The sequence below is a fragment of the Aulonocara stuartgranti genome (assembly GCF_965226115.1).
Source record: "Aulonocara stuartgranti genome assembly, chromosome: 13".
Taxonomy (NCBI): domain Eukaryota; kingdom Metazoa; phylum Chordata; class Actinopteri; order Cichliformes; family Cichlidae; genus Aulonocara; species Aulonocara stuartgranti.
The window spans coordinates 7,453,646-7,467,796 of NC_138949.1; the positions used below are offsets into that span (position 1 = coordinate 7,453,646).

General features: G+C 43.7%; 1 protein-coding gene across 3 annotated transcripts in view; it reads right to left on the reverse strand.

Moving 5' to 3' along the window:
- thada (THADA armadillo repeat containing) overlaps positions 1 to 14,151 on the reverse strand; it is a 124,731-nt gene that overhangs the window by 46,192 nt on the left and 64,388 nt on the right. For all 3 annotated transcript variants that reach the window (XM_082556234.1, XM_082556235.1, XM_082556236.1), the window contains exon 29: positions 10,762 to 10,930. In XM_082556234.1, coding sequence (XP_082412360.1) covers positions 10,762 to 10,930 — 169 coding nt within the window. The remainder of the gene's footprint in view (positions 1 to 10,761; positions 10,931 to 14,151) is intronic.

A 14,151-nucleotide genomic window follows, 5' to 3' on the forward strand; every position in this document is an offset into this window, starting at 1 on the left:
CAGCATAGGGGGTGTGCATGTGTGAAGGATTGACACTCAGCTGTCGAATATCCTGCAGTAGTAAAACAGGAGCTCCCTGAACAAGAGGCCAGGGGTTAGTTTACTTTGTACATAACAGAAGTAAAGATCAATGATATGAGTGGACAGCAACTAATGACCATAAACATGAGACATTACATTTGTACTTGGGCAAAACTGACAACTTTAAAATGGCTGAATATATATATACACATTTTTAATGGAAACTGTTCGACAATATGGATTGGAAATAAGTGGTAGACAAATCAATTCTGCAGAAGAAAGTCAGGACGTAAACATATGAAGTTTACAGACATCCAACACTGGTAGGGAAATTGTCTCCAAATGTTGGACACAACACTAAGGCAGGACATCACGATATATCATGATGTGAAGACAGACTAAACATATTCCTAAATAAGGTTTTGGACAAATATAGTGAAGCTCATTATGAATCACATGAAGTCCTTTTGAATATACCCTATTTTCTGCACTATAAGGCGCACTTAAAATCCTTTAATTTTCTCAAAAATCGACAGTGCGCCTTATGTATGAATTCTGGTTGTGCTTACTGACAGCAAACCGATAGCAGCAACTTCGCTCATGCGCGATTCATTTGCAGTTTTTAACGGGTAGGGGTGAATATCTCCTGCTCTGACATCAGCTTGGGGCGACTGCTGCGTGAGGACTACCTGCCGCCTGTGAGCGTTTTTGCACAGGCGAGGTGCAGATTGAAGCAACCGCTGATTGTTGAGAGTAAGAGCGATACGTGCTTCCATGTGAATAAGTAGTCATAAGTCTCCAATAATGCCAGAAAAAGTCTCCAGATTTGTCGCTAGTCGCTTTTTAGAAGAAAAAAAAGTCGCTAAGGCGGTGTGAAAACTTGCTAAATATAGCGACAAAGTCGCTAAGTTGGCAACACCGCCAAAACTCCGCTTCAGGTCCCAAAGTCAAACAAACACTACGGTACACTGAGAGTTAAAAACTGTCTAAATTATTTCACCTTTAATAAAATGATCAGCGTTGCTGATTTACCAGGTGTAACAATTAAGTTTAACATCCAGGAATCCATGAAAACGGAATTTATTAAATTTAACAGAGTTAGCAGGAAGTTAGCTCGCTAGTTTCCACCTAAACATGATATAGCATGTTCTGACTGAGAGATTTCTGTAAAAAATGAAAACGTACAGCTCTGCTATCACTTCCAACATAAATGAAGACAGAAAACTAAACAGCAGTGACGTTTGTAGGGTTACTGAAGTTGGGCTAGCTGGTATATAATGATGTGCTACGTGATCGCTAGCGACACAGCTATGTTAGCATAACAAACAGTGAAGCTGGAGGATGAACGCTAACTCTTTTCCACTCAATAAAAGTTAACGTGAGGGTTCCCGATGGTTAGGGACAAATGCAATCGCATGGCAGGATGCTGTAAACGGATCAAACTTCAGTCGGGAGAACAACTGAGATAATCCATCCACAATATGAGGTTAGTCATTAATATACTGCAACAGCACGGAAACAGAGCAGCTGCGAGATAATTCTACATTAATGAATCAATGTTACGGACGAGGAGGAAGCAAAAAGAATAAGTTGAGTAAAGTTTGCCTTATCTGACTGTTTTGTTTCACTTAATGCATCTTATAATCCGGTTCGCCTTATGGTCAGAAAAATACGGTATTCGATAAAGAGTGAACGGTTACAATATTAAATAATGCGATGTAATGCAACCACATTGCATAACCTAGAATTCATACAGCCATCAAACAAAGCCATCCATTGAGACGACTTGTGACTATAGGGGTTGCCAAATGAATAAATCCCTGATGTATGTTGACGTAGTGGGAAAAAATTAGATACAATAAAATGGGTTCAATATAAACCAACAAGGACATAAACCAAGAGTGGTTTATATCTACCACTGTAAGAAATGTTTTGGGCAGTTGCCCACTTTGCCCGGTTGGAACTGCCACCTGTATGTTGACAAAATAGCACAAAACGTCTGACACCAATACGAGACACCTGGGATTCCCACTGGACTGGATATATCTGATGGCATTTTAAAAGCAGGCTGACTGGGTGTGCAGGCGCACACATTCTTTCTCTGGTTCAGCCCAGAGGCTTTTCTCAGAAAGCCCAGGCAGATCGCTGGCTAAAGGCAGCAGTCGTCAGGCCAAAAGAAAATTATTTGAAGACAGCAGAGAAGAATGCACTGAGGAAAGCTACATCAACGCAACTGCTGCCAGAGACGAGGCTACAACGATACTCCGAATTCAAGAGCCTCCTCAGTCTCATTTAGCCTCTGTTGTGAAAATACACAAAGGATTACATGTGTCGAGTTGGCCCTTCTCAAACCACCACAGGCCGCAGCTTTATATGTCTGGCCTGTACCCGGCGCTGTGGGCCAGGGCTGCTGCTGGCGCGTGTCGAGAGTGGAGTCCAGTGTCGGGTTGGGTTAGTGCCGGTCTATCCGGTGGGCTTGTTAAGCTTGGTCCAGATTGTATCAACAGAGGTTTTGGGCAAGACGGGGTGACTGAAGTGAATCCAGTGGTTTTCAGAGATGTTTGATTACCGGGAAGGGGTCTCACCCAGGCCACGCAGAAGACAGCACTGCCCTAAGTGCAACCAATTAATCAGGCTGACCAAATCCGGATGACGTAGAGAGAATCAGGCCAGGACATTGAAGCCTGCCTCGGATGAGTTCTGACTTCTGAAAACGCTGCGTACAGTGTCGGTGTATATCTAGAACTGCAGTGCATGCATGAAAATGTCCTATTTCTATCACACTACTGTAATATATTCTGCACAGAACATGTTATAGTCAAATAAGCTTTCCATCTCGAGGGGAAAAAACAAAACAAAAACCCAGATCAGTCTGTGCCACTAAAAGTGTGTAAAAGGTGAAAATACTGTTGTAAATTGAGAAATATAGTATGGAAATTTAGGACAAAGGCAACTCTTTCAATTCAGTTTTATCTTATTTATATAGCAACAGCAGTCACCTCAAGCTCTTTATGTTGCGAAGTAAAAGTGCCTAATAGGGTTGGGCGATTGGACGAATATATCGACAATCGACGATAGGCTGAGCCCATCGTTGATCGTTTTTACAGGGGCGATTTATTTATTTATTTGCCCATGAGCAAGTTTGCTAATAACAATGGAGCTAATAGAAGCAGTCAACAGGGGGGGGGGAAAAAAATAAAAAATTAGTAGCGCTGTTTTAACAGCACCCTCTTTCATCTGCGAGCACATGCCCCCTCCTCAGAGTGCGCCCAAATGCTTGTTGATGGAGCTGCAGAAGCTGGTGATAGCCTAGCATACTCAGCCGGATGGTGGACACGTGCATGCTCATGCAAGTTAGTCATGTTTGGGTACTTTGCTCGCACTATACGTCTGCACAAGCGGCACACCGCTTTCATCCTAAATTGGTGACTTTATATTTTTTTGTTTTTTTTAGTGCTGTCAGCGTTAACGCACCATCATGACGACTAACACGGTTAACAATTAACCCACCTGGAGCGCAGACTGAGTCAAAATCCCTGAAATGTCTCCGTCACCGCATTTCGGCAGTTTATCCAAAGTTTGTTTATTCTGCGCTCCAGATAAAATTTTTTAATCACGTTAATCGTTATGACTGCGCTGACAGCCCTAATTTTTCTGGGAAATTAGTTTATCCATGTTTGGACTTCTGTGTTGTAAACGTGCAAATCAGTCCGTGCATGATTACACTGCTGCGGCCATCAAAAAGTCTGCGCATGCGTGAATATATCGCCCATCGTGGATTATTGGACTGATGTCGGTTGGACAATTTTTACATATCGCCCAACCCTAGTGCCTACAATAATATATACAAGAACCCAATATTCAGATGCCACTGTGAGCAAGCACTTGGTGACAGTGGGAAGGAAAAACTCTATTTTAACAGAAAGAAGCCTTACGCAGAACCAGGATCAGCGAAGGCCGGCCTTCAAGGGACGAGCTTCGAGGCTGATCCATTAAGCTAAAATCAAAGTGCATAAAACCGCAATTTCTCAAGTTGCCTCTGGCTGACTTCAAAAGCAAATCCCTCAGACTCCCATTTTAAAATGTCAGTGAATCCTAATGTTCTGTAAATCCCAGCAGTGACATCACCAATAGGCGCACTGCTGTCTGGATCCGGACCCAGAGGCCGTTCTTTAAGGACCCAGATTTACTAGATTTTGACAGACTGTTTGCATTTTATTCAGAGCAACGTTTCTTGTATTTACAGTAGGCCTATTTTGATCTGCAGAGCCTTTGTCTTTACTTTCCTGACTTTACTACTGGAACGCACCGACTCACTCCAGAAGCAACGTGCGGCAGACCAAACGCATGCGTTGTAACTCATCCCATGTGACGCTAATCACCCAATCAAAAGCGTGTGTGAAAACTTCATGAGACGAAATGCAAAAATCTGAAAGATTTCAGTAAATCAACATTACAGCTCATCGATGTACATGTGAGATGTAGTTTAAGAAAAAGAAGCAACAGGGAAACGCAAACTCTTACATTATTAACACATTAACAACTTTATTTGAAGACTTCTACTTCAAAAGTGGACCCTTTAGGTCACTGTGGAAGTGAATAATAACCATTGTTGAAATACTGTTGAATTATACTTTGTTGTATTTGACAGTCAGTTGTTAACTATATACAAACCCTGATACAACCTTTAGGCTACTCTTCATAGCAGAGAGCTCTACTGGATGAGGATCTGGGGTGAGATAGTCACTGTTTATTTGGAGTTTATGCAAGTCAAGTCAGAGTAGTGGTTAAACTTTCTCTGATTTATAATGTTCAGTACAAAAGAATTCTTATAATCGTGCAAAAAAAAAAAAAAAACTAGCCAAAAAAAAAGTGTCTGATGGAAACATTTCCTTGTATCCGACTTATTACCGCCTGTGTGAAAGTCAGCAGGGTGGCAGAGCCGGCCTCGGTAGCGGTGATGGTTCCCAGCTCCGCGCTCGGCCCACTAACAGTTGTTCTTTGACAATAACAGAGGAAGTCATTTCTCCCTCGAGCAAAAACATCTGCTACCTGTTATACACAAACACACACAGCGACGCACATTAACATACATCAGACAGGTCCCGGGGCCAAAACCAGAATCCTCGTAAGCTCGGTGTAAACAGCGCCAGAGTGTGGCATACATGAACGTGCACACGTACGTGCATGTTGCTAGCGTGCACGCTCGCTCCGCATCTCTGCAGCTCCAGTCTAAACATCGTCCTTGTTTCTCACACACAAAGCAAGGAGGCTACCGTCTTTATCTGTGTGTGTGTGTGTGTGTGTGTGTGTGTGTGTGTGTGTGTGTGTGTGTGTGTGTGTGTGTTTGAGAGAGATGCTCCCTTCCACACGTACACTCAGACCTCTATCTCTGTCTTACTAAGTTTAGACCACTTCACCTGCATTGGGCTCTGCAGCTCTTTGCATATCTGCCTCCATCATCTCCACAATGCCCTCATTGTGCCCTCACATTAGCGTACACCTACTCACCTGCTATCTGTAGCCTCGGTATAGATAGTCCCCACAGATAATCAATCCCCGCCGATCAAACGAGTTCATCGTTACTTTATTGAACTCTTGAAACACTCGAGACACCTGAAGCTTTGACGCAGTCATGAAATTATTAATTAACACAAAACAGATGAGCAGAGCTATTCAGAGCTACACGTGGGAGATCTTACTTACACATCGTAGCATTAATTAGGATTCCGTCCTCGCAGTTTTATCTCATTATATAATGTTATTATAAGTATGACTACAAAACAATACCACTGGCGGGGTAACTGTATAGCAAAAAATAGCGGGCCTAATAACAGCAGCATTATTAATAAGGAATAAATGGAGAATTAAACCCAAATATGTAACAATTCAGAGTAAAAGGACTGATGTTCAACACAACTGTAAGTTAAAAACAGGAAGCGTGATGTATATGTGCTGCAGTGGCTTATTATGTATTCACACTGTGGATGCAGCAAAGCTGAGCAGACAGTGTGTGAGGTACAATGGTCTGGTGTGCTTTCAGTGGAAGGAAAAAGGAAATGAAATGTCTAAGGAAGCCTGTAGGCTTCGGCTTTGCTGTATCCTGTACACATATTTGTGTGTCTGTGCGAATGTGACATACACTACATGTGAGCCGTCTTAGGATGGCTACAAAAAAGGTTCAAATGAAAAAACTGCACGAAGAGGAAGCGAAACGGGGTTGAAACGGACTAAAACTGCCAAATAAGCGGATGTGTGAATAAACCTTTTCAAATTCAAACTCTAATGCAGGGGTGTGATTAAAGAGGGGGCCAGTGGAGCCAACGGAGCCTGGCTCAAGCCCCTGCTTCTCAGCCTGTGCACTCAAAAAGATCCACATAGCAACAGCTGAGGAACAGTCACCGTGGTGGGACACCAACTTCGTAATTTCTTGGGGTAACCAGTATGCAGCAGCAAATGCTCAAAGAGATCGACTGCAGTAAGAAGCGATTTCAGTTAAAACAGGTTCTAGTGAGCTCAGCTGAAAATGGTTTTAGTCATTTTTAAGTAAAACCTCTATTTAAGAATTAAGGATCATAGTTTCTCAGAATGGAGAAGTGGATTTGTGTCTTGAGAGTATATGGAGCTTGCAAAGATGCAGAGGGTGAAGGTAACAGCGAACCCTAAGCTAGGTGAGTGGCTCCAGCAGGTCCCAGGAACAACATCCAAGATCTCTGTCGGGAGGAGCGCAGTCCAGGAACAGCTAAGATACTGCACATGACTCTCCAGCTCCAAGGCCTCTGGTAGAGGACCCAAGCTTGAAGGATAAAGACCGCCCCGAGGGGCGAGAGGGGAATTGAATGTGGTCTGAACTGCACCTTATAGTTCATAGAGAGCCATGTTACTGTATGACAGATGGACAAAGCCACTGTGACACAGAGTCCTGAAGTCTTTATTTTGGACATGGAGGTAATTGTGTTTAGTCTAAGTTGCTAATCAATGCTATCAAGCCGCTTTAGCAAAGCTGTACAGGTACACCACACAGGCATAGATACCTGTGTCAGTGTTAAGTAACAGGATTTGTTTTGTTAGGTAATTGCATTGCAAGTGATCCAAAAGCCACCGACACCTCAAATGACAGTGAGACTATTGCACTAGCAATCGAGTGATTGCAGCCTCCTGCGTTAGACTCAACCAGCCAGTCAAAGCAGCTACGCCACTAACATCAACATCAAGCTTCAACAGAAAGGCTGAGCTTTATTTAAAACAGATACATCCACATTTGTCAGGAAGAGGGAAATGAGCCTTTTGGTGGAACTGCAGTTCCTAATTTTCAGCTTCAGAAGCTGCCGCCTGTATGAAGCACGCTGTGTACAAAGACTTCACCTGTGTTTATGTGTTACAGTGTGACAACAAAACAAACTGCTGGCGACACATGTAAAGGTGGTGACTTCTAAATGATACAAGTCTGGATTCAATAAGATCCGAGGTGAGGGGAATCATGGGAAACAACAACAAAACAAAAGAATAAAAAGATGAGCAGAAACAGAGGGCACATAGATGAAGATGGATGAAGCTAGACCAGGAGACGTGGGGAAGCTTCACACGTGGCGACCATGACAGGAAAGGAGAGTAAACCGCTCTCCTCCTGAAATCTCCTCTAAGCTTTTAAGAGGCCCACCTCCCCTCCTCCATCCATGCCTTCATCCCACAGCGGACCTCCCTGCAGTCCAGACCGCCGCCCCCCCGTGAGTGTTCCATCTTCTCCAAAAAGAAGTGCACTTTTTCATTCTTTTGTCTCGACCCCCGGTTCCTACCGCTCCACGCCCACCGGCTCCCTGGCCGACCCCATCAGTGGCGTTCAATAAAAAGGCCGGGGAAACTCCCACTCCCCCCTCCCGTGTGTGTTGATATTACCAGCAGACTGTTTGGTTGTGTTTGTCAGAGTGTGATGACAGAACTAAACACTGGTATTTACTCTGCGATAACCGCCTTGTCTGGACAGGCTCTGTGCGGTAACTGAGTGTGTAGGACTGACAGATAATGTGTGTGTTTGCTGAGGTGTGATGCATTGTATCTCCAACCTCTCCGCTGGCGTCCGCATACGCCCCGTCGTGATAACTGCTTTGGTAATTGCGTTCTGCCTCTTCTCTTTGCTGGGTGGAAACGCAAATCGCAGCTCGGGTCCAGTGGTGATGATTGTCATGTTTTCATTTGGAATAAAGTTTATGTTTTGGAGATACACGGTGTGTCCTTGAAGGCTAACAACTGTGATGAATGCATTTCCTCCCTCATAAAACAACTGAGAAGCTCATTTTCATGTAATATGTCATCCCGGCGGCGTTGACATCCGTGTTTACGTGCTTGGAGTCTAGTTTCTTTTTCCTATTCTACATCACACTGATTAGTACATCAAATCCTAGGCGACTTCACTGAGATTTGAAGCTCCCGTTGCCTCGTTTGTCCTCGCCGCCGCGCCTGATGACAGCCCCCCATCTGCCTTTTATAGCTGAGGGGTAAAAACTACATACAATCTAATTTTCCTGACAAGTGAACATGCTGGCTTCATGTATAAATGTGTGCCTTAGCTCTAATAAGCTGCTTCTTTTTTTTTTTTTTTTTTTTAATGCGCCACAAGTTTTGAAGCATACAAAACAGCCCAAATACGTGAAAAATAAAACCCCACGTTTAGCCCTAATCTAATGCCAGACAAGCAGAAGCCTTATAGCGCCTTCTTCATGCTGAACATGCTTTTTAAAAGCACATCTGAACATGAAGCGTTTTGGCACACTTCAGCACTGATTCATGACTCTCACTAAGGCTACGTTCACACTGCAGGTCTTAATGCTCAATTCCGATTTTTTGATCAATTCCGATTTTTTGATCAAATCCGATTTTTTTTGTCTGCTCGTTCACACTACAAATAAAATGCGACAGCAAATGCGCTCTAGTGTGAACCCTCAAAGCGGCCCGCATGCGCAAAAGACGACGTCACACACAGCGCGCTCTGTTTAGACCCAGAGCAAACAGTATTGTTTGACTGATGGCCGTTAATATAAAGACTTGTTTCGGACTTTACGTTTCCCAATTTTGCTTTAAGTTATAAAGTTATTTTGTTATTTACATAATAATGTAAATAACCTAATAATGATCCTTATTACTGTTTTAGAGGAGTAGTGCTTCAAAGGATAGTTGCAGATTTCTGTCAGAATCTGCAGATTATACAGTACAAATAAAATGTTCACGTTTCTCCAACATTGTCTTCCCAACAGTTTCACTGGATGGCCAGGAAGCGTTCACGATGTCTTCTCCGGCGCTGATAATTGGCATCTGTCTTGTGTCAGTGACGTAAAAGACGGATTTAATGCGACTTGACTGTTCACACAGCAGTCGCTTTCTGAGACATCGGATATGTATCGGATTCAGTACCACATACCAAAGTGACCCAGATCGGATTTGAAAATATCGGGTTTGTGCCGTTCACACTGTCACACCATGATCGGATATGGGTCGCATAGGGTCAAAAAAGTCTGATTTGATGCGCTTTCGCCTGCAGTGTGAACGTAGCCTAAGAGCTGGAGGCACTCCCAGAGACCTCTGCAAAATCAACTGCCTCTCATGTCTTTGTTTTCCATCACTGCCTTTGGTCTACAATTTCACGCAGCTAGTACAGAATGGACTCTATAGAATACATTCTATAGGGGGCGATCGTGGCTCAAGAGTTGGGAGTTCGCCTTGTAATCGGAAGGTTGCCGGTTCGAGCCCCGGCTTGGACAGCCTCGGTCGTTGTGTCCTTGGGCAAGACACTTCACCCGTTGCCTACTGGTGGTGGTCAGAGGGCCCGGTGGCGCCAGTGTCCGGCAGCCTCGCCTCTGTCAGTGCGCCCCAGGGTGGCTGTGGCTACAATGTAGCTGCCATCACCAGTGTGTGAATGTGTGTGTGAATGGGTGGATGACTGGATATGTAAAGCGCTTTGGGGTCCTTAGGGACTAGTAAAGCGCTATATAAATACAGGCCATTTACCATTTACAACTAGTTTTAATATTTGTACTGTGAAAGGTCAGATTAACAAAAGAAATACTTGTGACTGTAATCGGTTGCCAGTGCCTTATGTAATTTTCAAAAAAGGCTTTTCCCACATACAGTCACTGGCTAAAGACTTGTGATTGAGAACTTTTTATCATCCGTGAAACAACACCATCTAAGACGGATTCGTTCCCTTTTATTTTGAAAGTTTAGCTGCTAGGCGGATCCATATTGTGGCCGGCTCAAGCATCTTTCAGGTTCCTCTCCAGTGAGTTTCTTCATCCCGTGGTGAGACTCCGACTCCAGCATCTCACCAATGTGGCAGATTTTAAGTTCAGAGTACAAGGAGTACTGTTGCTAACTGCTTATTGCTCTAATTGCACAGCAACAAGCATTTCATTGTATGATTGTGTACGTGACACGTGACAAACTGTAACAAAGTGTGCCTACTCATATTTGCAGTAGAGCACCTTGTTGTGCACCCTCTTTTCACACGGGCACAGAATCAAAATCCAAAACGTTGAGACAGGCGTACGTAACTTAGAACTGTGTGCTCCTTTGCTGATTCGTACAGAGAACAACCACGTACGAACACACTGAAGTTACTAAGGTTTTGAATCCAACTCTACAAGAATCTTTGCGATCATTAAAACAACACCCCTTCCCCAACTCGGTGTCATCTTTACAAAGTGTGTGTGTGTCCTGGTTTATGCTGGCGTGTGCACGGGAGCAGACCTGCAGCAGAGTGCCGTGGATGCGGTTCTGTTGGAGTTTGGGTCCTGGTTCTAGAGGAAGTTCCTGCAGCAAGGTCTGGACGGTGGACGGGATTTGCGTGACCAGGACAAAGGGGACAAGAGCCCGAGCTGCCATTTCTCTGGTGCGATACACAGCCGAGCGGCCGCATCTGTGGAGCAGAGAAAAACATTAGTATCGTGGAAAAACTGGGGAAAGATGATGGCGGCGTCGTTATGATAATCTTTCAGTATTGCATTATGTAATATATCATTTGATTTCATGGAAAAAGTACTGATGTTTCCCCGCTATCACAAGTCAAAGATTGTTATTCTAACTTTTCTATGACAAATAACATAATCACCACGTATATTATCATTATGAAGTATCGTTATTTTGTTCCCCGACCACATTAAGTCATGGACATATTCTCAGTGATGACCTATGAGCTATTTGGTTTGGACAGTTGGCCGCTATTTTATTGCACTGCTTATGTAACATCTTTTTCTCCCTCTCCTGTTTCCCTCCTCTACTGCAAAGGGAAAAACAAACTGCTCCCAGGTCAGCTGATGACCGATAAACCCTGAATCAAATATTTTAGAATCATTACCTAACCAGCCAGGAAACGGCCTACTACATTTTGTTTTCGCCCACACACAGGCGCAGATGTCTCCAGCTCACGGTCATTTACAGTGTTCGTCGGTGATGGAGGCTGCAGCTAGTCACCCCGGGTGCATGCTAAAATTAACCTTGTTTACATGCTGCTAATCTTTCCTTCTCCGATGTCATAACAGAGCCGATGCATGAGGGAAGGACATGACCAAGACCTGAATGAGATAAAAGGGGGAAGGGTGAGACGGCTCGAAAGGAGCAGAGTAAGAGTTCAGCTACTTGCAGAAACAGATAGCTGGAGTACAGTTCCACGAAAAACAGCCATCACACTGGAAGAAAACTGACACCTACTAAACTGGCTGCCTTCAACAGATAAGCAGGAAAAAGCAAACATAAAAGTCTAACGGTTGCCTCTTGGAGACTGTGTACCAAACATACTGTATGTAGATGTTTCTGAAAGGAACCACAACACCCTGAGTCTTAATAATGCTCATGTACGTGTCACAGTAGACGTTAGAATACACGTGCATTTATATATTAGCACAGACAAGTCACAATGTGACATCCTACAAAGCTGAAAAGCCATTCTGGTAAAAACTGCTAAAAATTGCAGTTCCTCTAGTGTCCACTTGGGGCCATCTCCCCAGTGAGTCAATTACTACAGACTGCTATGCTAAAATACCTAATCTTACCACTTTTAAAGAAAAAACTCAAGTGGTGCATCGAGTCCATTTCTCAAAATCCAGATTATCTCATATCTATCCTGAAATCACTCCATATTGTGACAGATGCAAAACTGCTGAAGCCTCACGGATCCACATGTAGTGGTCTTGTCCCAGTCTTGTTCAGTTCTGGACAGACGTTTTTCATACCCTGACCAGGATTTTCAGTGTGACGCTGGCCCCCTTCTTGTTCTGTTTGGCATCAGTGGGAATGAGGTGCATATAAAAGACAGGCGTTATCATTCTGTTCCCTGTTGGCCAGGAGGGCAATCCTACTGAGGTGGCGGGACGCTGTGTGAAATATACCATCCAATAAGTCTGTGCTGCAGTTTTGAGGAGTTCTTTATTGATACCTTGTTCCTCAAGTCCAATATTGCACCCATACAGTTCATGGATGTAGCCGTCCTTACCCTTTCCACCCTCCAATCCAAATATAGTCACTTTTTGGCTCCAATAAACTAACATGGTGCCGGCCAAAAATGCTAATGCTGATGTTTCAAAATGTAGAGTGCAAAAACCAATAGGTGATGTCATGGTGTCTATGACAAGCATGCATACTTATTTACATGCAAAAAAGTAAAAAGTGGATCAAAGCTACATTAATACTGCCGGCCTGTTTAGGGGCTTTCATGGCATTAAAACTGGCTGCTGGGGCCAAAAACGGCCCTCGGCTTTGCTAGGAAAAATTCAAAGAAGCTTCCAGAGAAATGTGAAACACCTCTCATGCTGCAGCGGCATGTGGAGGTGAAAAAGAAGCCCATCTTTTTGGCTCTGGTACTGAGTGGAGGCGAGATATGTTAGCAGATATCTGGATAGCACCGTGAGAGCGTATGTTAATAATAAACAGCATCTGTTAAGAGGAAGCAGCAAAGCCAATAAACGATCAAGTGTTGGATCTCCTGGTGATTTGACTGAGAGACCGGGACAAGAAGTGACAAGAAACGTCCAATCGGTATGCACTGAAACAAAGTGGGGGCTGTTTGGAGCAACAGATCAACTGTTAACAAATGTTTTTTCCACCTGCTGTGAACACACACACATACAGCCAGACAGACAACCAAAGGGCCCTGTATCAAACGCAGACAACAGTTTGCATTCCTGAGCTCTGCACGCCTGCACACGTGAATTTATGAGCACAAACGTCCCACACACAAACCCACCAAATTTCATGCAAACTCCTCACTTTCCACTCGTCCCAGCCCCCATTTGGGCCCCATATGTTAACTATCTGTGCTAATTTGTCCCATTGAAAGTCTTTTGCAAAAGGAAATGACAGTTTGGAAGGTTGTAATTTTAGGAACAGGGACGTCCCCTGTGGGATTCAGTAGGCAGACTGTTGACTGGCCTGGATCAGGCTCATCTGGGCCTCATTTTGGAAAGCTGGGAGAACTGCTTCCTCCACAGAGACTCAAGCATGTTGGCTAAACAAGCCTGAGAGTCAAAGCTGATTAGCAAAGAACCTACTGTAAGCAAATTAAGAAGCAAGGAGTGACAAATTAAACAATTTGGCTTCCTTCATTTATTCATATGGACGCGATCTAGCCAAGCAAAAACAATCCTTCTTTTACTTTACCACCAAAACTCTTTCTTTGTCCTGACTATTTTGCTGTGTGGAAAACCACTAGAATGTGTGTCAAATTAAAAAACATCCGGTATGAACCCGACAAGCATAATCATGGCTGCACGTAACTGTACATGCCTGGTTAGGCAGACAGCCAGCATAATGTAAACGTAATCATGTAAACATAATCATGTTCCCACTGCTATTTATGCTTCTGTCAGTTTTGTGTAGATCTTTGATATTACAACAGCCCGTATGAACTGAGCCATATTCAAATTGCCCACAGGCAAAAACCCAAAGACATCCAGTTAACAGTGAATGTATCAAAAAGATCTCATAACCTAAAATAATATGTGTCAAGTTTTCACCTGGACATCAAACTACACTGAAAGTTACAGAATGTAAGGTTTTCACGTTATCGGCAGATTGCAGTCAACTGACTTCTGTTTTCTTAGTCCTCCCCAATTCAACAGTATAACTCTCGCTACGGTGGCCGCT